The sequence below is a fragment of the Anastrepha ludens genome, chromosome 3 (genome assembly GCF_028408465.1).
Source record: "Anastrepha ludens isolate Willacy chromosome 3, idAnaLude1.1, whole genome shotgun sequence".
Classification (NCBI taxonomy): domain Eukaryota; kingdom Metazoa; phylum Arthropoda; class Insecta; order Diptera; family Tephritidae; genus Anastrepha; species Anastrepha ludens.
Genome location: NC_071499.1, coordinates 67,351,210 through 67,377,941, shown reverse-complemented (window position 1 = coordinate 67,377,941; position 26,732 = coordinate 67,351,210). Strand labels below are relative to the sequence as shown.

General features: G+C 37.5%; 1 protein-coding gene across 1 annotated transcript; it reads right to left on the bottom strand.

The window, feature by feature from the left end:
- Positions 1-1,142: 1,142 nt before the first annotated feature.
- LOC128857540 (uncharacterized) lies at positions 1,143-26,521 on the bottom strand. The gene is made up of 3 exons (XM_054093291.1): positions 24,666-26,521; positions 20,486-20,676; positions 1,143-1,259 (listed from the first exon to the last, which is right to left on the bottom strand). Exons 1-3 carry the CDS (start codon positions 25,762-25,764, stop codon positions 1,143-1,145), a joined length of 1,407 nt encoding a protein of 468 aa, XP_053949266.1. The 5' UTR covers positions 25,765-26,521.
- Between the last annotated feature and the right edge of the window lie 211 nt (positions 26,522-26,732).

Genomic DNA, 26,732 nt, shown 5'->3' with positions numbered 1-26,732 from the left:
GTGGATATTTTCGGTCCTTGTAACGTCATGCGATGAAAATAATTTTTTTTGTGGTTATACAGGAAAAATGTCTTATGAACGTTGAACTAAAGAGGTTTTGTTGTAATAGTGCCCACTTTTTCATTTTGTCATTTATTATGCCATTAATTTTTTGGAGCAAATCTTTTTTAAAATTCCATATATTATATTTGTTTTCATTTTTTCTATGTGAAACAACGTTCTTTCAGCCTATTTCGTTTGAAACGGATTGAATTCGCTACTACTACTTTTTTTGTCGGGACAACTAGCAAGAACAGCACTCAGACATTAATTGAGTCCATTGTACTACACTTGGATTCCCTTTTAATTTTCTTTAAATCTACCCGATCTCCGAAGAAATCTGAGTAGATCTTGTGGTGCCAAGGAGCCAAGATGGTCGCTTCTTAGCACATCAGTGCCAAAGACCTCAAACCTGATTCGAGCGAAGGCGGGGCAGACACACAGGAAGTGGTCCGCCATCTCATCCTCCTCTTCACAAGCTGGGCAGAGTACACTGTCTGAGATGCCCAACCTTTCCATATGCTTTGCCCACAGAAAGTGGCCGGTCATCAGTCCAACCAGCCGTCTGCACTCCCCTCTGCTTAATGACAGAAGGATTTGCGACAGTCGATCGGACATGACAGGTAACATCAGTTTTGTCCATCTGCAGCCTCTCTCCCCCACTGTGTTTCAGTCTGCAGATGGCATTCAAGGCGTCTCCTCGGATGAAAGCATCAAGTGGTGGTAAACCAATCAGAGCTTCTAGTGCCGGGCCTGAAGTAGTCGGCTACTACTACTACTCCAACTATAGTGATCACGTAAAACTTTTTTTTTTTTTTGACTATTGCTCTGAGAGTTACTCGCTCTACTAATCATCTCTTGAAGTTCAGAGCAGTAGCGAGACCACCGCAATGTTTTCTTTAAAATTGCTGCTATGAAGTTGTTAATGCAAACACTGGTTTCAAAGCGGTTTGGGTTTTTCATTTTATTTCGGCTGTTCTTTGGAAGCAGCGAAAGTTGAAGCTGTAATCAGAGCAATACCAAAAGAAATTGCGCTCCCACTTTGTGCAAAGATAGTTACTGCACGGCAGCATAGCGACAGCATCAAAGTTTTGTTGTGGCTCTTACTGTTGTGTTGTTTTTGTACAATAGTTGCTGCCACAACTGTTATTTCTTTGTTTTTGTGTTACAAACTGTCCATAGATGTTGTTTAGGTCGACCAGGGTCCAAGCCTCAAAGTTCTAAAATTGTTCAAAAGTTCAAATTAATGTCTATATTTTTTTTTTTTTTTGGTCTTTTAGTTGCGCTATCGTTCTGCCACAGTTAAAACCACAGTATATCCATAGGAGTAAAACAAAAAATTAACTGCGCTATGGCTGAGCTGTTTGAAATAGCGCAGCTGAAGCCACTGCATAGCTAAACGGAACATGGATTTGTGTTGCCTAAGGCTTCTGTTGTTGAAACGTGCGCCGGATTGCAAAGCCAAAATTGCATTAAGAAAAATTATTGCTTTCGCTGCACAGCAACCGCATATTTTCTAGTGCTGTTGCTGTTACACTGCTCTGAATATTACGGATATATGGTTTTAAAAAGACGGTCTGACATGCACACAGCAAATGAAATAATAAATTTGATACGAACGAAATTTCCAAGATATTCGATAGTATTTTGGGTACCAAGACCACCCAATTGACTTATCGCTTTTGAGCTGTCTTTCACGATCAACTGAAATAAAGAGCTTTTGCGAGTTAACCGTAAATAATTGAAACTTTTAAAGTTAAAATACAGCACAAAATTGTCACTTGTCAAGTCAGAACCGCACTAATGGTTATATGTCATCGAAAAATTAAGGAAAAAAATCGACAACTGAAACATTTGGAATCATCAGTCATTCAATTGAGTGCCTGTAATGTATATCTGCACGCAGTTGATATGAATTAGAGAAAGAAACTCCAACTTGAAATACCCTTTAGATAAAAGAGTGTATATTCAAATGTAACATCTTCAATTGGCTGTGAGGCCGTGGTTGAACGCCCTCTGAGATCAAAAGAACTGTTTACTTTGAGCTCTTTTAAGCAGCTTCCAAAAAAGCCATCCAATGCCGACTGGGTGATGGTGTAGCGAAAAGTTACTCGACGTTATTTACTTAGTAAGTGTGTAATTTTTTGCAACAACTTCAACATTCACAAAGATAACGACAATGGTAGATACAATAACGAAATGACAAATGGTTACCAAGGCCAGGCAGCGAAGAGGCTGATTTTGAAGTTGGCAAGGCATTGTTGGTGAAATGTATTTGAGGGACTCCTTTCATGTTGACGCATTTGAATAATGCTTACCATTTTTGCTGTCTTTTGACGTGACAATTGCAATCCAGTTATTTCAGATTCGTTGTGACTTTACACGCTGTTGTTGTAGCTACCGAAGAGCTTGGGGCTGAAAAGTTGAGTTACACACGCATACCGTTAGTTAGCAGTAGCCTCGTTTTGAAGGGAGTAAAAAGTCGGCTTCAAAGGTAATTTATTTTCCTTTGCCAATTTGACAATTTTGCTTTTGTTCTAAATTTAACATCCTGTATAATATAAATATAAGTAGCTCTCACAGATTGAAGTGGGACAGTGTCAACCAAAGGTCGTTTTCGATTTTGAGGCTAAAAAGTTTAAGTAGGATGCAATAGGCAACAAATTGAATTAATAATATAATGATTTGTAGCAAACAATTTGGAAAATTCCAGCATAAATCTAGATAAGCTGAATGCAAACGAATGAGTCGTAGATGATGGGAAGAGGAGGCAGAAGCTGAGATCTACGCTATAGACAAAGCAGCAAAAACGATAAGACTGACGGTTTTATCTCTAGCAAAGCTTACCATTTTTGTTGATAGTCACGCAGCGATCGAGGCACTGGCCTCGATATGTTAATTCAAGTCGCTTTCGCTCCAACTACGCAACACCACACTTTGTTGTGTTCCCAGCCACTCTGGAGTGGAGGGAAATGAAAGAGCGGATAAGTGTGCAAGGATAGGCTCTGAGCTGGACCTTCAACGAGCGATAAAGGTCATAGGCATTCCTAATTCATTCACTCATACCATTCTAAACGAGTTATACACTGCGATTGACCTGAGCGTAATCGCAGAAGCCAAATTGTAAAGTCAAAACGAAAGTAACCTCGCGGAACAGTGTTTAACACAGCAAACGTTTTAACGGTTCGGGGGGGAAATGCCGAGGTTAACGGCCTTAACGTTGCAGCGACTGGAACCGGTGGTTTGCAACAGTCGGAAAGGTAGGCGTAATTAACATTAGGGTAGTTAAAATTTGTAACTATTTGAATGTTCTGCACTCCAAAGAAGCCATGCCAAAGATCGTGGCCATCATTTCTTTGAAGACATGGGAAATTTGCAAAATGTCTCACTGGAGGGACTACCGTTTTTAAAAGATCTCAGTAGCCGAATGGGTTGGTGCGTGACTACCATTCGGAATTCACAGAGAGAACGTAGGTTCGAATCTCGTTGAAACACCAAAATTAAGATAAAGTTTTTTCTAATAGCGGTCGCCCCTCGGCAGGCAATGGCAAACCTCCGAGTGTATTTCTGCCATGAAAAAGCTCCTCATAAAAATATCTGCCGTTCGGAGTCGGCTTGAAACTGTTGGTCCCTCCATTTGGGGAACAACATCAAGACGCAATATAGAGAAACTTCAAATGTGCGTAAATCAAGCTGGCGGGCCCTCCTTTTATATATATGTATATAATTGGCGCGTACACCCTTTTTGGGTGTTTGGCCCAGCTCCTCCTCCTATTTGTGGTTTACGTCTTGATGATTCCACATATGGAGGGACCTACAGCTTTAAATCGACTACGAACGGCAAGTGTTTTTATAGGTACATTTTGCATGGCAGAAATATACTTGCTGATTTGCCTGGATCGTTCGCTATTAGACACGACCTTTTTTATCAATATGTGTTTCGTGTCATGGTATATATAGGACTAGACTGTATGGTGGATATAATTGAACCTATGAAACAAAATCTTGGAGTTTCTTGCACGCCGTTAAAACATGTGTGGCCTGGCATTATCTTGTTGGAACACATCACCCTTCCTAGTGACCAGTTATGAGCGCTTCTGATATCTGGGCTAATTATAGTAGTTACATCCCTTCCAATTCGTTAAAATTTTAAATTCGATATGTTGCAATATCAAAAAGGGACACTTTATTGTTAACATGAAATATGCGCGACTGTACTTCGTATAAAACCTTTGCTACAGCAGTTTTTTAAACAGCGTGAACTTATTAAAGCAATGCACTTTAACTTTCAAGTTGAACCATAAAAAAGAAGGTTAACCAAAACGAAATGAAATGAAAAAATTGAAAATGCGAACATAGAAAAATGTGTCGGCAAATGAAAAATACTGCAACACTTAAACGTAACATCATTTTTCTTCCACTCAATTTCGCCCACTATACGACTTTCCGCCGCGTTCACCTCGAAAGAATTCAAACCTGCGGTTGGGTAAAAGCATCACACCACAGATTTATGAATGCGTAAAATATCTGCTTGTCTATGCACTGCATACTCATACAATTGCGTTCCACAACTCTTAGCCGCTGGTAAGTGCCAGTAAAGTGATTCGTAGATGACGCGGCATTCTATGAGTTGTCGTTATCGCTGCCCAAAGAATCAATGTTTGTACGCAGACAAAATTTGTGAGTGGTGCGTGCAGAGGGTCAGAAGAAGAAAGCGGGGTGGAGTGAACGGATGGAGAGCGAGGAATTGACAGCTTTGAAATGGTTGTTTGGAGCGCATAACATTCGCGCACAGCTATAATTCAAACCACACAGCGCTTGCAATCACTGGCGTAAAGTGCTTCCTTTTGTGTTCTAATGCGATTTTACAACCCGCCACCTTTCCGGTTGCGCACACACCAATCCACTCATTCACTGTCATTCATTCGCACTTTTCACACCCAATCCAGGCCTCTCAATCTGCTTCCGAACCAATTCAGACATATCTCATGGCATTTCGACGCACACGTCCACTCTACGTGGAATGGCATAAGTATGATTTCATTTTTACTACGCTTTTTTCGTTTTCTTTTTTTGTTTTTTGTGATTTCTTTTATTTAAACACTTTCAACATTATTCCAGTCGTATTATGCTGCCTTTTTTTTGTGCTTAAAAGCATATTATTTCAAGCAATCATTTCAGTTCATACAACTGGCTACGACCATCGCAGCACACATACCTACATACACATACACGCTTGCATGCATGTTGGTATGTGTAGTTTTTGTGCAATATATTATACTGAAATGCTTTCGACGCCTATAGCATTTCTCTTCATTTTTCTACTTAAGTAATGGGGCCCGCACCTTGTGTCCCCATCTTTACTCTGGCAAAGCTTACTTTGTTTTACACCTCATAAGTAATCTTAATGGCATGCAATATCCCAGCTTAAATCTTTCTACGCTGACTCAACTGTCGCATATGTATCGTATGTGCACGCGTATCTATATTACTCAAGTCTCATGAAGTCTCCACCTACATTATTCGTAGGAATAACAGCAATGCCAAAGTGCTAGCGATACTATTCAATGTTATTTAATAACCCTTGAGAGAAATCAGTCTGTTTTTAGTGAACTGTGAGCAAAACGCCGCATCCGCGAACGTACAATTCGGAACTTATGAGGAGAGGTCAAATAATCTGAGTTATAGAAGGGTTCGTCAGGAGGTTCGCATATTTTTACTAAGCTTTCAGACTTAACCTCAGCCAAATCAGTTTCCATTTTTATTTATTGATTTAATAATCTAAAAACACAGTATTTCATGCAGACTATGAAAAACAGATTTAGTCGATCAAATATAACCTTGTTTCATTATCTTATAGTTTACAGAAAAAGAATATTTGGTAGTACTTAAAATTTAGCTTAACAATTCATTGTGGTACTTTTCTAAAGGAAAATGTATACCAATGTGATTTAAAAGCGAATTAATTTCTCTGAAAGATGTAGAAATCAGAGCGTTGGAAACATAATTAGTTCTTACCATCAATAACCAGAAAATATCATGTTTTTCATAAGCTTCGCTGAGGAATATTAAATTTAATTCTCTCGAATAACGATGAGGAGTCAATCGCCCCACTTAACAAATCGAAAACGAATGTGAAAGAGAGAATAATCCTTCTAATACCTAGTGTTTTGGATTAAAGTGCAAGCACCGACTTTATAGGATGAAATTGGATCAGAGATATCACCGGATGAACAAGACAATCCGGACGAAAATCGCAACATTAAAAAAAATTTAGTTTCATAAGATTCTTCACTGACAGTGATCATGAAAGAAGAGATTCCAGCTACTTCTATAGATTATTGGAGAGGAAAAATATTGATTTATAATTTGACATATGGTACTCTATTCAAAGCAACGTGAAGAGTTAACTGAAGGCGAATATTACTCAGAGCAGCGCTTGAAACGAAGTCCCCAGGCATGCTTGCGAAAGAAACAAATCGCAAAATTGGTTACAGTAGCGTCTACTCTTAGTATTAATATAAAAATCATTCATTAATGAAAATCGATCAACTTGGTTATTTTGGGATGTCTAAGGTCAGCGGAAGATGAGCGCCGAGAATTCTCACACCAATTCGGAAGCAACATCCCGTCGAATGTGAGCTCTTGAATCTGTTTAGCAAGAGCAGGAATGAGTTTACGCACCGAATTCTTATATAGGTATGTATTTCATTTATCTATTTCTAGTAGAGGAGTAGAGATATTTTTGTTAGAAATATACTTAAGAACTATTGGGTCCTCGTTCGTAACTGGTAAGTAAGTAAAAAATAAAGTATCTGGAGTATTCCTACAGCATTTTACTTAAGTTGACACAATTCGTCAATGTCGTAAAGGACAAATTGCACCAGCTTTTCGAAGAGCTATCATAGAATTGCGAAAGACCGCATGAGACTTCAACATAATTAAATGGTTCAAAAACGATCTTTTTTAATGCTTTCAAACATTTTTTTGAACGCATATAAAAGAGTAGAGAACGTTCCCAGCAAAAAACAAAGCGCGAAAGATTGTCAGCCAGATTGATAGGATGATCGTTAGATTGCCAAAACAGGACCCCAGAAATAGAGCTGCTGACATCCATTGAGAAAGCTTTGTTCTCCTGGAAAAGCCCTGCAATTGGCAGAACCAGAGCTATTAGTAACAACAACGAAACGTCAACGCCGAATTGAGTTTGCTCCAAAGCACGTTCCCTTGTCATAAAATCAGTGGCATTATTTTTATTATTTATCATTATTTTTATTCAGCGAAAATAAGTAGAGTTGGTTCAGATGGTACGAAGTATGTGCGGGGGCCAAATGGCTCAGCACTCAACTCCAAGTTCGTCTCACCAATCGTAAAGCACGGCGAAGGCTCAGTAATTGTGTGGGGTTGCTTTTCGCGGAACGGTGTCGGGCCAAGAGTTCGTGTTGAAGGTAATATCGATGCAGACAAGTACGTTCAGAAAGTACCAAATGAAGTTCTTTCTACCTTATATGGTAGAGAATTTATCGGTGATTTGGAAATTTCAGCAAGATAATCATCCGAAGCACACTTCTGGTGTGACCAAAAAGTTTTTCGAATACAATTCGATGACTTATCTGGATTGGGCATCTTTGAGTGTCGACATAAATCCATTAGAACATCTTTCGAGCCACTCAGTACGCAGAATATCACAAATTTGGATCAGTTATTTGCAAAGGCCAAGACAGCATGGAAATCCATTCCTGTTGAACGTTGTAGAGATTTAATAATATCAATGCAAAGGCGCTATTCAGCAGTAATAAAGCAAAAAAAAAAATTAACAAAACATGAATGTACAATACAATTTTCAAATTCAACAAATTAGCACACTGGCTACTAGGGCCTTCAGTGCTATCGATTTGATTATTATTTTGCCTCACTCTTTAGTATTCTTCTCAAATTTGGGATTTTATTGACTTTTGTAAACGAAGTAAAAAATTTATGTTTTTCTTAGCTAAAAAGGCTAATACAGATTGAAAACATTTTAAATTGATAAAATAAAACCTAATATTCAAAACATTTAATTGCTTTTATTAAAAAATTTCTCAAATGGAGATACTTGATTTTCGTTACCCTTTATTAGGTGTTTGGTCGAGCTCCTTCTCATATTTGTGGTCAGGGGTGGACATAGTGCGCTATATAATTATTGAAATAGGCGGATGAGGTCAATTGAATATTTAGTGATAATGAAACCCTTATTTTAACCACCATCCAAAAATAAGTGATAGTGCAATTTAGTGGTAGTGCAAAATACCTAACCCTGTATGTGGTATGCGTATGGATGTTGTTCCACAAATGTGGGGTCCTACTCCGAACGGCAGATGGTTTTTATGAGGAGCGTTTTCGTGGCAGAAATATACTAAGAGGTTTGGCATGGCCTGCCGAGGAGCAATCGCTATTAGAAAAATCGTTCATTTAGAGTTTCGAACCTGAATGGTAGTCACGCATCAACGCATTCGGCTACGGTTAACAAAGCTTAGTGTTGAGCATAGTAATCAACCAGTGACAAAGCAAGAGTCTAATTCATGCTTTCTTTGGAGACAAAATAATTTAATATTTAATTTCCGTTCATTTCGTGAGCCTTTTGGTGCCCTCGTAAGATACTGATTTTTCGGATTAAAATATCTGTAAGTTCAATATGTCCCTCGGTTAAGGTCAACGACATATTTAAGGGGGTATCTTAAACACTACCAAGTGAAATAAAAGTATTATTTGCTGCTTCTTAGTGCTTGTAGGTGCGAAGTGTGTGAATTAGGGTCCAGAAATTTCCAGTTATTGTTGAAATTTCAAGTCTAAACCAAGTTTGGTTTGTATTTTATGCATGTTTCTCTAAAGCAATTTTTAGGGCGTAGACAATTAGATGAGTCGGGCAGTCACTGGAGATGCGACCTAAATATTTGAATATGACTTCGAGACTCTCAAACAAAGTAAGTGTAAAAGAGTGAAGTTTGCAGTAAGCAGCAGGAGGGCATGCCCAAGTCGCAATATTGAACTTTTTTCTTAATATTTAATACATAATTCATCATTAAAATGTCTCTGCCGAACAGACAATGACTGCAGAGTTCCATATTGGCATCTTGGTATCGCCGCCTACAACTTTTTTTATTAACCAAGAAGAGGTCGCCAATCAAGGAAACTCATTTTGGCGGCGTACCGAAAATCTAGGAAGCTGTAACCATGGCGTTTAGCGGGTTAACTTCATTGAATTACTAAGAAAGCTACCAACGCTTGCAGTAACGTTAAAGGCATTAACATTCCATATGGTTGGCTTATCAGCGCACTGTAAGTGACTACTCAGTACTCAGCGTGTGCGGTTGCCATTTCTTGCACTTCTGACTTAATTCAACCGTAGCCCAAACCATTTTGACCACCGCTTAAATTTAATAAAGCTACCTATTTTGAAATCCAATAACTCTGTTAGTTTCCGTGTCATATACCTCCTGAGCGTTTTGTACTTTAAGGCTCCTATGCCGGAACACTCGCACAGGAGATGATGAACAGCTTCGCTCGCAAGCGAACACAATGAAGTTCATGCTAACTGAAATCTAACATAGGTAAATTTTCAAACTCCGCCTAAGCTTCTGCTTTCCATTGTGAGAATAACGAAGTACGAAAAGTGAGCAACTGCAAAAGTAAAAGTAAACTAAAATTTCCTGCTTACAGCAACAGCAATTTTTGTTTTTTAAGCCGGTTGCTTCAGCTGGCAGTGTAAGCAAAAACTCATTCCGCTGTAAGTTGATTTCTCTTTCTTAGTTGCAGCTAAACAACTACAAATGCAAAGCTGTACGACCGACTCAAAATGAGCATCCATAGTTTAAAATACACATACACACGCTTATTCTATACATATCTACATATACATATTTTCTATCTCGAAGCTGTTGTGCGATTACCTTCGGAAGCGCTGGAGAATAGAGGGAGTGCAGTATAGTTTTCCCCTTATTTCAGAGTTGTAGCTCATGAGGCCTTTTAACGCCCACAAACTTGGGTAGCTAACTTATTTTTTCAAATCCAGTGAGCCTTGTGGGCACGCGGGACTCCCATAAAGAGTCTTGCTCTTTTGTGAAAAGTCTGCTGCGAAGAACGGATGAAGGATTGCCGCAGAGCACGCTTTCAATTTATCATCTCATAAGCCAATGGAGAGGTGCAGAGATTTGCTTGGTGAATGAAACGACAAAAAAAAATGCAGCTTACTGCATACCTTCAGGCAAGAAGAACTAAAAAAGCAACTCGTTTAAATAGATATTCGGTAATGATAAAAGTGTATTGTACTAATTGTTATTTGGTCTACATTCGCTTCTAAAAACAGATTTCGTCAAAGAAAAGCTATGCAGCCACCACTTTCAGTACTTTGAACAAAACATAGTTGGCATAGTTTATGACAAGGGTATTTTTCAGAATTTCAATTTATCTTATTATCTCGCTGAAAAAATTTCTGAACTCATGGTTCGATTTAAATTAATCGAAGTTTAGATAAGTCTTGAAATCTTGAGCATAGAAATGCCAGAAGATGTATATCTAGTGAGATACGGGACACTGCGGACACTAGCAGAAAGCTGAACCAAGTTATGATGAGGAAGCAAATATGGTTTGAGGACCTTGGTCTGGAACTCGCCAACATCGAAGTCATCCTGATGGCACGAGGTCACCTGTCACTCGAGGTCAGCATAGACGACACGTCCGTAATGACCCAAAAAGGAGTGAAATACCTAGGTATTCACCTGCAGGCTGGGCCCAGGTACGGTATGTGCCTACCAAAGCAGGAAAGGTCACGGGAATACTAAGCAGGTCAAGGACAAACATCGGTGGGCCGACAGAGAGCAAAAGAAGGAAACTCAATTCTCCTGTATGGCTAAGAAGTATGTGGAGATGCGGCTAAGCGCAATGCACTGGACACTGAGAAATCAACAGCTGCACTCAGTAATGCCTCGGCTTGCCGCACTGTCTCTGGCGCTGCAGTCTTTGTCGTCAACAGGGAGATACCCGTCGACCTCATGGCCCGGGAACTAATTGGAGCGAGGGACCCCAAAACCGCATGGGCAGGGTAAGCGACCAAGTGCATATATTGCAAAGCGCCGAGCGTTGGCGCTGAACACACGTTTTTTAGTTGTGGTATATGGTACGCGGAAATAGATGGAGGAGAGGAAGCAAATTGGCGACATCGCGCCGAGCAACATAACGAGCAAAACGCGAGAACAGCTGGATCACGGTAAAGATATGTAAGTACATTAAGGACGCTTTACGGGGAAAAAAGAACTCGACTTACAGACAGAGACACAACAAGACGAGCCTGTAGCATGAAACCTGGCTACAAACACCGTGGATCCATATTTGGGTGAATAGAACTGGTCCTTTATGCATGCCATTATGGGTACTCATGAAATAATGAAGGAAGTAGTGCCGGGATGAGTGTCTCCCCAGAAGGAGAGAAGCGATTGTTGTAGTGGTCACACCACTCAATGCAATAGATGACGGTGGCTGTACGTGCGAAGACATTATAAGTCCTACTTCATCCAACAAGAGTTGTTTATGTTATGTTAAGTTAAATTAAATTAAGTTAAGCAAAATATGGACAAATGTAATCTGCGTTATAGCTAGCAAAATGTCTACATATCTGTGAACAAAAGAGTCACGGGTTGTACTGCTCGCAAGGTCCCAAACTGGCGGAGGAACTCAAACAAGCAAAGTATTCTAGCTCGATAGCTGAATAATAATCATAATGGGGCCAGTCCCCAAAAGGCATAGGTTGATTGACGAGTAGATCTGTCGAAACCCCAGAGACGTTGGATTTTTCCTAACGCAGTTTTAGCGGACACGGATGCTTCCAAAAATATCTGCATCGCTTAGACTTGGCCGGTAGTCCTTATTGCTCAGAATACTTGGACAAGGAGGAGACTGCCAAACGTGTGACCTTAATTACAGCAGTTTCGCTAAGGAACACGACAGACTAGCAAACAAAACTGGTGTGTTTTTAACGCCCAATAATCCATTCCCGCAAATGCTTGAGTCGGATGAAATGTGGAGGGCGGAACAAGCTTTTGCAACTCGAATTATCGTGAAACTTCGCAACATGGATTGGAGTCCTTCGCCTCAGCAAGCACAACTGCCATATTGATAAAACTTAACAAGACGAACAGCATGCGAATTTAACTGATGTTTGATGTTACCATACTCACGACGGCCTTCAGACGTAATTACCAAATCGGTATCTTGGAAGGATGAACTGTCGGACTTGAAGTTATTTTAGTGGCCCTAAAATCCCCACCTACACCTCGGAAAAAAAGGAAATAAAAAAATGGACAAATACCCTCTTACTATGGAATTTCTTACGATTTTATACCACCTGCAGAGGGCTGGCAAAAAGTTAATTTAAACTATGCTACGAGAACTAAGTCCGAACGAACCAGGTCCTAAGAAAAGAAGATTCCTCCTCGAATCTTGTGCCAGATTTGATACATCTCAAGTGCAATAATGATTCAAATACTTTTAGATAAATTTCCCTTTATAATATAATTTATTCATCTAGCTGTTATCGTACTAATTACAAATTACCTGTACTACTTATGAAATAAAAGTCTCATTTTCTTTCGACTTATAAAGTACTGATTGTGGCTACATTATGGCGAAAATTTAAATCTTTGGAGACATTTGCCTATTAGCAGGCATGTCAGACGCCAAATTTCCAAATATCTCTTTATTTCAGTGTCTGAAAAATCTTTTGATTCGTTAAGGGCGATAACAGACAACACATCCTGCCGGCACCTCGTTTTGTTTTTCTGCTTTCATAAGGTGTCAACAGTACACAATCAGCAAATGTTGTTACATTCGCATTGCTTCTCGTTGTCGTATTCACAGTTGTCACAGAACCAGTTTCGAGTCGACCGCATTTCAGCGCCGTTTTCAATGCGCGAAGGAGAGAAGATCAACATTGAACCAAACGACAGCGAAGTCACATCCGCCATAGTCATGCTGGCGAAAACAGCAAACAACGGTAACAAATCCCATGGCACACTAATAACAATACGGACGTAGTGCAACAGTAGCAACAACTATAATAAAGTCAAAATTTGATTCCCTTTCCTTTGCTTCAATCAATCAACAGCTGACAGAATACGCGCACATAAATCAAATTTCAACCAAAGATACAGGTGTAGTTGGTATAAGAAATAAATATACTGGCATATGTTTGTGTGCATGCATGTACATGTGTGGAGATTCTTATCTGTGGTTATGTATAAATATGTAAGTACGTGGGTATGTGAAAACTTATGTTCTTTTGTAGCAGAGCGGCTTTATTTTCCTTTTCTTTCATCATTGGGGCTTAGATTTTTATACACAAAGCTTAAAGGTATTCTAACTTTATTTACGTAGCGGATGTTTCTAAATACCTATTTCGGAACACCACAAAGAATACAAGCAGGAACCTCTTGCCGAATATCGCCCATTGTACTACACACCTATAAATGTCTACCCTTCCTGTTGTTGTTGACGGTCCAACTATTGTTCACGTTCTTAAGAATTTCATGTATAATATTAGTATGGTATTGCAACAAACATCCCCAGTGAGTAGTAAAGCCTATGCGCACTTTACTTTTCATATACAGTTCCACTTTAAGAGTAGTAAAGCTTATGATAGTTTTATTTAATTTATGTATGGGTGGAGTCAGATTTAAGCCGGGGTCGATTTTCAAACATTCCAAATCTCAGGAAACATAAATGTAATAGTTATTGAAAGCAAGAGTGCCGTAATATTATGTGGCATTAAACTGAATAATAGTGCCTAAGTTGCTACCACATGAAAAGTACCCCGCACCATTTGATGCCATGACATAATAAAACTTGTGTGTTTTAAGCCTGCAGGTAATTTCCCGCTTGCCCTCTTATATAGAAAAGGTGAGATCAAGAGAGGGAGAGATATATTATGAATTTTAGCAGAAGTCTTCCTTACGAATTGGATATAGAGCTGACGTATGCCAATGCATACGACATAATTCACAGCATCGCCGCAGCCGAATAGGTTGGTGCGTGACGGGAGTGCATAGGCTCCAATATCCGCGCATAAAACAGCAAAATGGCAAAGTTTTTTCTAATAGCGGTCGCCCCTCGGCAGGCAATGACCAACACCCCGAGTGAATTTCTACCATGAACAACCCTCTTATAATAACTATTTACGCTCGGAGTTGGTGGATCTATCCATTAGTGAAACAACATCAAGGCGCACACCACAAATAGGAGGAGGAGCTCGGCCAAACACGTAACTGAAGTATATGCGCCAAGTATTTATTTTTTTAACTCAGAGTGCAAAATATTGCCATAATGCAGTCAAATAATTTGAACTGAATACTCTTATGAAGTTTCATTAAAAAGTAATTATTTCAAAAATAAAAATTCACAAAAATGCTTGTAAAGAAAAATAAATATCAAATTTTGGTTACAAATAAACAAATCGGCAACACTGGTGCAGACCAAATATTTTATTACATACTTTCTGATCCATATCAGAGCCAACGATGGTAGAGAGATACCATTTAGCCACTTCCAAGAGGCAGAAAGAGATATCGTAGGAATCTTCACTAAAGAACTAAAACTGATTGATTTCACGAAGGCCTTAGGCCTTAGGCCAATTATGAAGGATATAAAACAGGGACTGAAAATTCCCAGGCCGAGCAAAGAAAATACGATTTTTTTTGTTGAAAATTAGCTTTAACCATCAATGTAATTCCCATCAAGAACAACGCAATCATTCCAGCGCTGCTCTAACATTTCAATACCTCTTTTGTAAAACGATTTATCTTTTGCCTCAAAATAAGTATCTATTTCAGTGATAACCTCTTCATTCAAGCGAAATTTCTTACCGGCAGTCAGTAGTCGCTGGGAACCAAATCTGGCATATACGCAATTCGAAGTTCAATTCATGTAGTTTTGCCATTGTTTTGATTGACTAGTGACACGGATCGTTGTGTTGAAAGTGCCGCAAACGGCACCCATTTTGAACAGAGCTTTCTCATAGTCAAATGCTCATATAATATAAAGCTAACACGTTCTTTTGATGTCTTTACGATGTTAGCTAACTCACGCAACTTCACTTCTCGATCATTCAACGATTTGCTTTAAGGGGGTAGTATGGTATTTTTTTTTTTTTCATTTTTTTTTTTTTTTTTTAAATTATTCTATAACATCTTAAGATTATTGTGTGAAAGTTTGGAGTTCATTAGAGTAAAATTGACAGAGACACAAAGGATTAAGTATCTACCTCTCCAACCGGATTTCACGCTGCCGAAAATCTTTAAACGCGTTTTTCTCACACTTGCCTTTTTTACGGTCGGTGTCCACTGCAGATTCATATCTACTGCACCGATTCTTTTCAAATTTAGTTTTTTTGTTTCTTTACTTTATTCACGAGGTAATGACGTCGAGTTTTTTTTTTTTTAAATTTTGTCATATTTTAAAACAACAAAGTTTTCAAGTTTTTTTTATGAAAAATCGGTGTTTTGACTTCAAAGCGCTTTAAAAAATGAAAAAAAAAAAAAAATTCGACGTTGTTACCTGCGAAACTTTATTAGCTGATGAAATCAATTTGGTTTTTTGATTTTAGTTGATCCAGTAATGAGTTCTGAGGGACACCGCAATAAAACTTTTTTATGAGACGTCCGCGAAGATTCGCTGCCACCAACTCATTTCTTCATAAAAATCAATGAAAATTTCACACAATATTCTTTAAATATGACTTTATAATGAAGTAATTTTAAAATTTTGAATAAATCAACTGTGTCGACAAAAAAAATTTCGAAAAATATGCTTGTTTTACACCGAATTAACCATACTACCCCCTTAAAAATAACAAAAGTAGCGCTCTTAGCCCAACGACTCTCTTACTAATGACTAACCGAAATGTACTAACCGAAAAAGAGGTGAATGCAATAAAACTAGTGCCACATATGTGTTAGACCCTGGATTTTTCAGCCCATTTGTGAAACTATCCAATCTGCTAAATATCAATTGACGTACCCTTACCCTACTACATATGACCAAATATGTATGTATATTAATCGAAGAGTGGCTGAAGAATTGCAAGGGCCGTCGGATTGATGCTTGAGCTATTCAAAAATGCCAGTCATGGAGCCGATACTTGCGCCAATCGCCTAAATCTATCGGTGACACGATTTTCACAAAACTTGCAATAAATCCAAAAAAAATTAATCGAAACACATCACTTATTTGTCGCCCTCGCCAGTAAGAAAGACAATTGCCGACGGTGTCTGAATTTCTGATGCCTACGTAAGGTGAGGGTAAAAAGCGTCACCAACTTCATTATAAATGCGAAGAATGTATCCGGATCGATTGATCTAAATAAGATTCAATATAGGAACACACTCTATCATGAGGGCTCTTTAAGCTGATACTGGAAATTCAGAATAAAGCGCTCTACTACACTCAGCTCTATGAGCTTGACAGCAAAATATGCAAAAGGGAACGAATAAGAATCCTGTGATTCCTGGGATTAGGTTATGCATTATAAATAGCTACATGCTCTCTAGCTCGGAAAGAATTTGATGCCTACTTGTCTATGCATATGAATTTTTATAACGTCAGTAAACCATTTTTGATATCAATTTTTAACACCTCATTGATTTCTGTTTGTTGCTTTAGACTTGCTTGTATTTTATTGGGCATAGTTCCTAAACATTTTTTTTAGTCTTCTACGTTTATGCACGAATTCAGGCGATATGTGAAAGATGGTAATTCAACGTGTTTGTATTTTCATGTATATGTACGAGTACATAGGTGCACTGAGCTCAGCTGAATTTAAAGCTATCGAGCATTTAGCACTAACGAGGAATGTACTTGGCAAATACGATTTTTACATTTTTTATCTTTTATGCAAAATAACTGACGAATGGATGAAAGGAAGGATGATGTGCGCTGCCAACCTAGAACACCAACTTAATTTATTGTTTATGTAAATTTGCGCTGAAAAATTTTCACCGCCCAACTTTCATTTTCATGCTGTAAGCCAATTTCGCGCTCACAAGTGCATAAACTTTTGTGTAAATGTTAGAAAAGATTGAATACTGCATAAATTTATTAAATTTTAGAAAACGTATGATGCTGAGCAAATGCGCTAGATTTAATCTTCCAACCGCAGCGTGTTTGACTTTTTGATGCAGCCATTTCTGCGTCAGTAAAAAAAGTATAAAGCAAAGAGCGCAAAAAAAACTAGCGACATAAAGAGTCGTTAAATGAAAACATTATTTTATGGATGCACGAAATATGACAAGGATGACTTGAAAAATGACAAAGTCATTAAACACACATCGATGGATATCATGCAGCCAGCCGTAGTAGCCTTTTGGGCAAGCGTACAAAAATTCTAAGAATTTTACTCGTCAACTTTATTTTCATTTTGGTTTGAAAGGCAAAACACAATCAGTTAATTTTTTTACATAAATGCAATTAGCTCAGTTAATATACATTAGGAAGAGTTAAAAATTTAAAGTATTTCCCAAAATTAATTCAAAAAATTTGTCAATCGCATTTTTTCTTAAAAGAATATACACTATTACACAGAGAATCTTAATGAAACCATTTACAAGAAATTTCGGCAACGAACTTAGATTAATAAAACAAAAATGGGTTAAAAAGAAGTTACCTAGCACAGTAAAATGAAACGTAAGTTTTTTCCTTGATTTTAGCATACATTTTAGATGGCATTTACACCTTCACACAAACTTTAAATACAACAATAGGATTTTCAAGTAGCGGCCGACCGTATTCGTTTTCCGTAGATTCTCTGTTGTTCTGCCCCTCTTTCCGACTCAAACATCCAACTTGACAAATATTCAATCAAATGTTAAGGGGGTCCTCTAGTTTCTCGTCTGTTTTTTTTCGGGTTTTTCAATAATTTTTAACGGGCAAACGATCAAAATAATAAATCTCATTGTGTTCACATAATCTTTAATAACATTTAAATGAGCTTTACAAATTTTTTGAAGACAAAATATATAATAGAATAAAAGTTATAGTGGCCGACAAGAAGACATAAAGTAAAAGAGGTGCTTGACGGTGACCAAGATTGCGGCTGTTTGGCTTATCTGAAATCGAAAAACCAAACGACATTTTAATCTTCATATTTAAGACTAGCGATTGAACTAGAATGAATTCTTAATTACAAAAATTAATTTTTGTATACACTTTTGAAAATTAAATTCTATTTTTTACTTATTTTTTCTTAATTTTTTCGCTCATAGGAAAAAAACTATCGAAGCAGTCATGATAATCCTAGTTCAATCGCTGGCTTATAATATATTAAAGATGAGGTATATATTTGAACAAGATCGGTTAAGTAGTTTTTGAAATATCGTGGTCACTATTTTGAAAAATAGTGTTTCGAGAAAAATGCGTTTCAAAGTTCGCGCATGTGATTTATAGCGTTGAGCGCGCTAAGTATACCTGCTCCGTTCAAGGCCGTAACTTGTGAGCCACTTCGAATATCGAAAAATCCTTCAGCACATACTTTTAACACATGTTGTAAATGTGATTTATGAAAAAAAAAAAAATTCGATATTTTCGACCCAAGAAACTAGAGGACCCCCTTAATTCATTCATTTTTTTAACTACAAGAACAAATTATTTAGATGTGCATATTCCGCAGATTTCATGCAAGTACTTGTAAATAAAGTGCATAATAATTCGTACATACCCACGTACATCCATATATTAACGTACAGGAGATAAATGCCAATTTTAATAAACAAGATAACAGTTTTTTTAATTGAGAAAAAAAAACATATAAAGTAATTAATTTATGAAATAACCTCATCATATCGAAAACTCATATATAAAAACGTAGAAACGTGATTCTAAATAAAGGGTGATTTTTTAAGAGCTATAGGAAAGTTTTTCAAAAAAAACACACTTAAAATATAGAAAAATACATGAAATTTTTATTTAAATCGATAGCACAGTCAATATAATTTAATGCTACAAGATTATTTCATGCAAATCTTGCCCGCGACTGAGCTTCAAATGGTCCATCCGCTTAGTTCAAGTTTGGCATACTCTTTCCAATGTTTCGGCCGGTATCTCACATATAAATGCTTTAATGTTGTCTTCCAATGCGTTAATTGAAGCAGGCTTGTCTGAATAGACATGAGCTTTAACATAGCCCCACAAAAAATAATCTAAAGGCGTTATATCACACGATCTGGGTGGCCAATTGACAGGACCCGAACTTGAAATAAAATGTTCACCGAGCTCGCCTCCCAACATGTCCATTGTTACGCGTGCTGTGTGGCATGTGGCACCATCTTGCTGAAACCACATGTCATGCAAGTCAAGTTCTTGTATTTTGGGCAAAAAAAGTGGGATATCATTTCACGGCAGCGCTCACCATTCACAGTTACGTTACGATTCGCAGCATCTTTGAAGAAGTACGGTCCAATGATACCTCCAACCCATAAACCGCACCAAACTGTGACCTTTTCTGGATACATTGGTAGCTCTTCAAATTCTTCTGGCTGATCTTCACTTCAAAATCGACAATTCTGCTCATTTACGTACCCATTGATCCAAAAATGAGCTTCGCCGCTGAACACAATTTTTCGACTTTAAACTATCTTAACAGAACACGCATTTTTATAATAAAATTCAATGATTTGCAAGCGTTGTTTGTTTGTAAGACGATTCATGGTTAAATTATAGACCAAACTGAAAATGTTTGACAGTGAAACAAAACACGTAACATGCGTCAGCTGTTTAAACCAACTGCTTAAAAAGATAATAGCTAAAAAATCACCCTTTATTTACTTTAAATTTATATATTTGCATATAATCATAACATCCAATATGGGTATTCAATAAAGAAGAATTTATTTATTTATTATTTATTATTTCTAATTTATTATTATTTTTTAATTATTATTTATTTACTATTAAGCTGCAGGTTTGATTTGGGAATGTACAATACAATACAACAAAATAGGTAGTGTGCTTTTTTCGCGCAATAATATTACTCATACGCCCTGTTGGTCTATACTTATATAGCCTATTGCTAAATTGAATGCTTACATTGAGAGAGCCCCAAAAAAAAAATATACACAACCAAAAAACTGGCGATTTTTTATACAAAGTAAGTATTTTTGTAGCGGGCGCGCTGAATGCTACATTTCCTTTTAAGGTGATATAAATTTCCGAAGTCATATTTCACCAAAGATTTTCTTTACAAATAATAAAATAATTTTGGGTGAGAAGTTGTGTAGCGTAACTATAGTATAATAAAGTGGAAGCTGTAAGGACTCAAAATTTTCGTTAACTTTTAATCATTTTTGATATGCTTATAGATATTTTACAGATAAATAGAAGTTTTTTACCTTCTACATTTTACATTCATAATTTAATAATTTGGACTTACCAAAACATAAACCGCAAACGGCATCACGACCACAGCAACTAAAAGATCGGCTATCGCTAATGACACAATAAAATAATTTGTAACCGTTTGTAGGGATCTTTCGCGGCACACCGAGAGAATCACTAAAATATTGCCAAACAATGTCAGTAAGGGAAACACCATTAGCAGAAGTGCCCAATAATTTGGAAGAGCTGAAAATGGAATGTAAAGAGAAATTTGAAAAATTTGAATGATATGAAATGAGAACAAAGTAAATGGACAGGCATATAAATGTATTAAGGATGTCCTTTTTTAACAGCAAAAAAAAAGGTTTCTGTTACTTTGTTCAAATGTTCCCTTCGAAATGTAAGTACAGCTAAATTGCAAGGATAATTTAACAGGTAATTTCCCAAATTTCTTTACAAAAATTAAAAACTTATTTTATTTGTTTCGCATCGATATTCCAATATATTTCTATGACTGAAACATAATATTTCAAAAAACTTGCTCATAAACAAGGACATCCATGTATAATTTGTGTTGCTGTGGCCAGAGAAATAGCGCACTTATATACTATATCCTCGGTACGAATTGTTAGTTTTTGGTAGATTAAGCAATATTCGGCCGTCTTTTTATGCTAATGTTATTTGAATCCCGGAAAATTTTGTTTTGTTTCTTTTTGCCCTGATTTATTCGATTTTCTATTTTAATCTTTAGTTAAGATAATTAAAGCTAATATTTTTCGATAAATTCTTGTTTGTTATAATTGCAAATATAATTGATTCCTTTAAAATCGCTAATGCACATAAAAATGGAAGGACCTCACAGCTCAGTTAAAAAGAAGAGCATTATTTGGGACCTTTGTGAAAAAGGCATGTAAAAAATAAATAAAAATTTCAGTATTAATTCGTTTCTCCTGTAAAATGGTTTACAAGGGTCTCAAATTTATTTAGTTCGAAAGACGCCTGCGCGAAAGACCACAATTCAGCAGGACAAGCCCATCGTTAGGAAATGTAGCGTGAATCTTTTAAGTCCCCTCGAGCGACTACCCTGGAAATGAGGAATATGGCCTGAATATATCAATCAGATTTGCGCGAAGACGTCTTAATAAGAATAAATTTTATGGACGTATCAGCAAAGAAAAACAGCTGCTGTCGAAAAAAATTAAGGCATATTTGCCTTTTTTAAATGCCCATAGAAAAAATCGTAAAATTCTGGAAAAGAATACTTTTTACGAACGAAAATAAAAATAATATGATTGGCTCTGAAAGGAAGATTTTAGTTCATCGTAAAAAAAAAAACCAAGACTTTAACCCCCGGACCGTAAAGCCCGATGGCAGTAACTTGAAAGTTTGGGGATCATTTTCATGAAATGAAGTTTAATCAATTATCAGTATAAGTGGCAGTATGGATGAGTTTTCATATCTTAATACTCTCAAGAGCCATATTGAAAATTGAAGCATAGAACAAAAGTGGTGAAAGATTGGCTTTCCAAAAAAAAACTCCGTTCTGCATTGGCCAGCACAAAGCCTCGACCTTAAGGGGTTACATACGTCCCGAATTTTCAAAAAATCGATTTTTTTACAGATAATTATTCTTTATAGTTTTAAGGGTATTTCTGTGGAAGTCGATTGTAAAAAATCTCCATAGATACAAAGTTATGGTAGAAAATGTAACTGCCCGACGAGAGTTTGATGCGCACAGGTATCTGTTCTTCGTTTGAGGCAGCTGGCAGCTGAAAGTTTAAACTCGTTTTTCTTCAAACTGCTTTTTCCGGCACGGTCTATATGGCAACTCATACAGTTTTTAATATTCTTTGATGCGGTTTTTTTAATATTCGAAAGTGTTTTCTCTATAACTGTTGAGCAAGATTTTTGATATTTTTATTAAAAAAAGTTTATAAACACAATTAAAACAAATTTTTATATAAGGTTTATACACTTTTTTTTCACATTTATTTCTATTGTTATCCCTTCTAAAAACAGTTTTTAGCGCGTTTTTGGTGCTGCTGGACGTGTGTAACCCTTAAGCCCACTGAAAATCTGTGGAACGATACTAAGGTTGAGCAAAGCAAGTTTAAAATTGCAAATGAACTATGGCAAGGAATACAGGAACAGCGTGGAACTCTATTTCTTTGAAGAGATGCCAAAAGTTAGTAAAAAGTTTACCTCACAGGTGTGAATCAGTTTGAAAAAATAGTGGATACCCATCAAAAAAGTTTACCTCACAGGTGGGAAGCAGCCTTAAAAACTAATGGATACTCAACAAGGTACTCATCAGTTAACTAATTAATAAACAAATTTTATTTAAACTTATTAATTTCTGTTTTTCTTGCAGATCGACAAAAGTACACTATTTCAGTGTCCAGCTCAAAATGTAGCAAAATGTTTGAACATCTTATAATTGTAAATATCGAATTAAAGACATTTAGTTTGCGTTTTTTATTTAAGTTTTTTGGATAATCTGAAATCAAAGAAAAGATTTGCGCAAAAAAACTGTTTTGCTAGGTCATCCAGTAAATATAAATAAAAAATAAATAATTGGCGTGTACACTTCTGTTAGGTGTTTGGCCGAGCTCCTCCTCCTATTTGTGGTGTGCGTCTTGATGTTGTTCCACAAATGGAGGGACCTACAGTTTCAAGCCGACTCCGAACGGCAGATATTTTTATGAGGAGCTTTTTCATGGCACAAATACACTCGGAGGTTTGCCATTGCCTGCCGCGGGGTGACCGCTATTAGAAAAATGTTTTTATTAATTTTGCTTTCACCGAGATTCGAACATACGTTCTCTCTGTGAACTCCGAATGGTAATCACGCACCAACCCATTCGGCTACGGCGGCCGCCAGTAAATATAATCATAATTATAATGGGGAAGTGCGCTATTTCTCTGTCCACAGCTGTAAAAAGTGACAAGATTTTATAACTTTTTCCCTATTAATGATAATGATTTTTTTTTTTATAAATTCACATAAATTCATACATCAAGCTTTCTGAATTTTTTTTAAATACTTAGCCAATTCTCATCAATATTTCACACTTTTTATTCCGATTTAAAAAATTCCGACAATTTTAGATCAAAATTTTTGAAGTTTTTAATCAGAATTTAAAAAACTTGCACACCGGACTATGGCTTATTTAATTGTAGTATTATATAAAGCAAATTTAACAGTTTAAAGTTCTCGTTAATTTTTGATAATTTGTTATAGTGTTGAGTGTTGAGTTGTTAGAATGCCCAGGAAGGGAACTGAATTGGCCTCTGACACCTCCTACCCGGTCATCAGCATTCCCCTGATCGTCACTAGACGATCGGCACATACGCACAAAAGCTAGGGTTAGCATTTAACCCTCTTCGCAGAAGCTGTGGGGACCTTTCAGATAAGAACACTGTTGAGCACTTTCTCTGTAAATGTCCGGACTGGGCACCTAGACGATTAAGGGCACTTGGTGCTTCTTTCTTCGACAGTTTGGGGTAGTGGGCCAACCTAAATCCCATCAATCTACTCCACTATATCAACAGCTCTGGCTAGATGTATATACTTGCCTGTTGGAGGCCTCATAATGGTATCAAAATGGCGCTTCAGTGCTACTTGGGGAGACTGGCACTTCAACCATTTCACCTACCTACCTAGAGTGTTGTTTTTTTTTTATCATAGCGAATGCACTACATTTTTTTTAGATGGAAAGAATGGGCCACATCATCAGGGAAAAAACTTATCACAACCCAACTTGATATTTTGAGCCAGTTCAAACTTGCACGCAATTACTCTAAACTTGAATGGTCTATAAAATTTATGTTTTAAATTCTGATTAATTATATTTCAATTTTTTTTTTTCTGATTAAAATATCGGAAAATTTGTGAAATTTTTACAAATCTTGCAAAAAGCCTTAAACTAATATGGGCATTATTATAGAATTAAATATATTTTTGTAAGAAAGTAATTGAAATTAAAAAGAGAAAAATATGTGTATAATTAAACTGTGGTAGTTTTATAATTTTTTCTTTGTCTTAACTATTTGCATACAAATACATCCACACATTAATCTCATTTGATAAATAGCGAATATGTGCCTGGTCCCAAGGACGTTGATTCTCTCTTATTGATAATTATACGCCTAATTGCATACTACAACTACATACCTACTTACATACACACATATATACATATACATATATATGAACACCGACATGTGTGACTTACCTTCTTCTTCATTTGGCAGCACACACAGATCCGTTATGTTTGAGCAATTAGTTCGAATAATTAAATCGGTTGCATTCAAAGAACTTATTGTGGCTTGTGTATCCGAAATCGCGACACCGTCACCGACACTGACACCGACACCCACACCGACACCACTACCGGTCCCGTTATAATTATAAAAATAATCTCCAAAGTCTTCCAACAACAGCATAAAAGTACTGCCGCTTTTATCCCCTGCCCCAGCACCGATTCCCTTTTCGATCGTCGACGCGCCCGTCCCACCGCCATCGAAACTCGGATAATACGAATCGTTTCTACTCGAACCATAACTGTCGAACGCTGTCGAATGTCGAATCAAATTTGTGTCCCCATCAACTTCATTCACATTCACGACAGGCACGCGACCAATCTGTTCGCCATCACCGCCACCATTAAAGCCCTCTATCGTCTCATAATCAGTGTCGCCACCCAACGCTGTTTCCGCACTATCGATCAAAGCAAAGTTGATATCCTCTTCACCCTCACCACCCGCATAGCTACTTCGCTCCGTCGTTCTAAGGTCAACATCGGACAGTATGCCCGTTGGGGGGGTGTAAGCATCAAGCGTGCCACTGGTGGTGGTATCGTTGGCAACGAAGCTGCAGCCCCCTTCATTTCCTATTCCATTTCCGCTCGTTGCCTTCGCAACTGTGGGCAGCGCTGCTGTGCTACAATTGATAACAAATACAGAGGACGAGTGGGAGTCTAGGTCGGTGTTCGAGCCAATCGACGCGGATGTCCATGTGTAGAGTGTATTGTTGGTATTATCGGCAAATACAGCGGTATGATTAGCCGTCGGTGATGAGTTCATTGAGGTCACATTCGTCGCTTGACTGCTGGTTGTGTTTGAATTGTCAAATGGATTCCAAATACTAACAATAAAATTGTTCATCTCGTCGCTACCAACGCCATCACCACTCCCACTCCCACTCAATGCCATGTCACCGTCATCAGCATCGGCGCCGACATCGTACAGCCGGAAGTAGTCTTCCGACGCTGGGGCGATGAGGTTGCTGGATGTCATCGCTGTTGTGGTGTTAATTTCCGCCAACGATGTCATGCTCTCTAAATTATTATACTTTGTAAGTTAATTGTTTTTGTTGTTATTTATTTATATGCGCAGCCACTAGTTGGCTAGCCAGTTGAATCATCGTATCATCGTATGGGCAATCGGACCATTGCTAAAGCGGTAGACAGTTAGTTTCAGAAATAAATTACGCCATCGCTGGCTTCTGGGCCAAAATGTCTCATGAAATTGTGGTGAATGATGAAAATAGGAGCTAATAAATTTTATCGGCTTGTAAACGTGAAGCTAATGATATAAACAGGTTCAGGGAATTGCAGTCGTTGATTTACGTCCACAATTTAATGACCGACTAGAAGATTTGGTGCTCCGTCAGACGATTTATCGGTCTAATGAGTGTGGCTCTTGACTGTAATTGTATCCATATTCTGATAGTCAATATGCCATAGCAGCTGAAAAATAGCCCAAAAATTATCGTAACGCCGCTGTACCAACACCGATTTCTTTCTCGCGAAATTTGTTTAAAGTGCCTCAGACGCTAATACTGGATTCCGTCGGCAACGCGCACAGCGAAACGCTCGAAATGCACAACTAAAGCAAATAGGTAATGCAGTTAGCCGCGCACACGTGCATAGCATAGTTGTTGTTGCTCCTCATATGTGCTGCACCGACCGACGGCCTTAATTGCATTTTGCAGTCCGGCATGCATGATTGGGTCTGGTCATTCGATCCCCGGTAATGAGTTTTATACATTCATCACTTCACCTACTCCGCTCCATCCGCCTCAGTTTTGCTGGCTTCACAAGCTGGAAGTGGAAAATTCAAACAAAATCAAATTAGCACAGAATGGGAGACAGGCTGAAAATTTATGTATGTATGTATGTGTATTACATTCAAAATCATGTTTATGGGCATGTAATTTGTTTCGTATAAAACAAAAGATTGCTATTCCAGAGCGATACATATACCTATATATATATTTATAAGAGGAGGGTCCTCCAGTT

Bases quoted from the DNA above. Each gene is read 5' to 3' on its own strand.
- LOC128857540 (XM_054093291.1), bottom strand. From the start codon at position 25,764: ATGACATCGTTGGCGGAAATTAACACCACAACAGCGATGACATCCAGC. The intron at 20,677-24,665 runs GTAAGTCACACA...TTCCATTTTCAG, and splicing joins GCTGCCAAATGAAGAAGAAG to CTCTTCCAAATTATTGGGCA. The intron at 1,260-20,485 runs GTAAGTCCAAAT...GAACAATTTTAG, and splicing joins CGTTTGCGGTTTATGTTTTG to AACTTTGAGGCTTGGACCCT.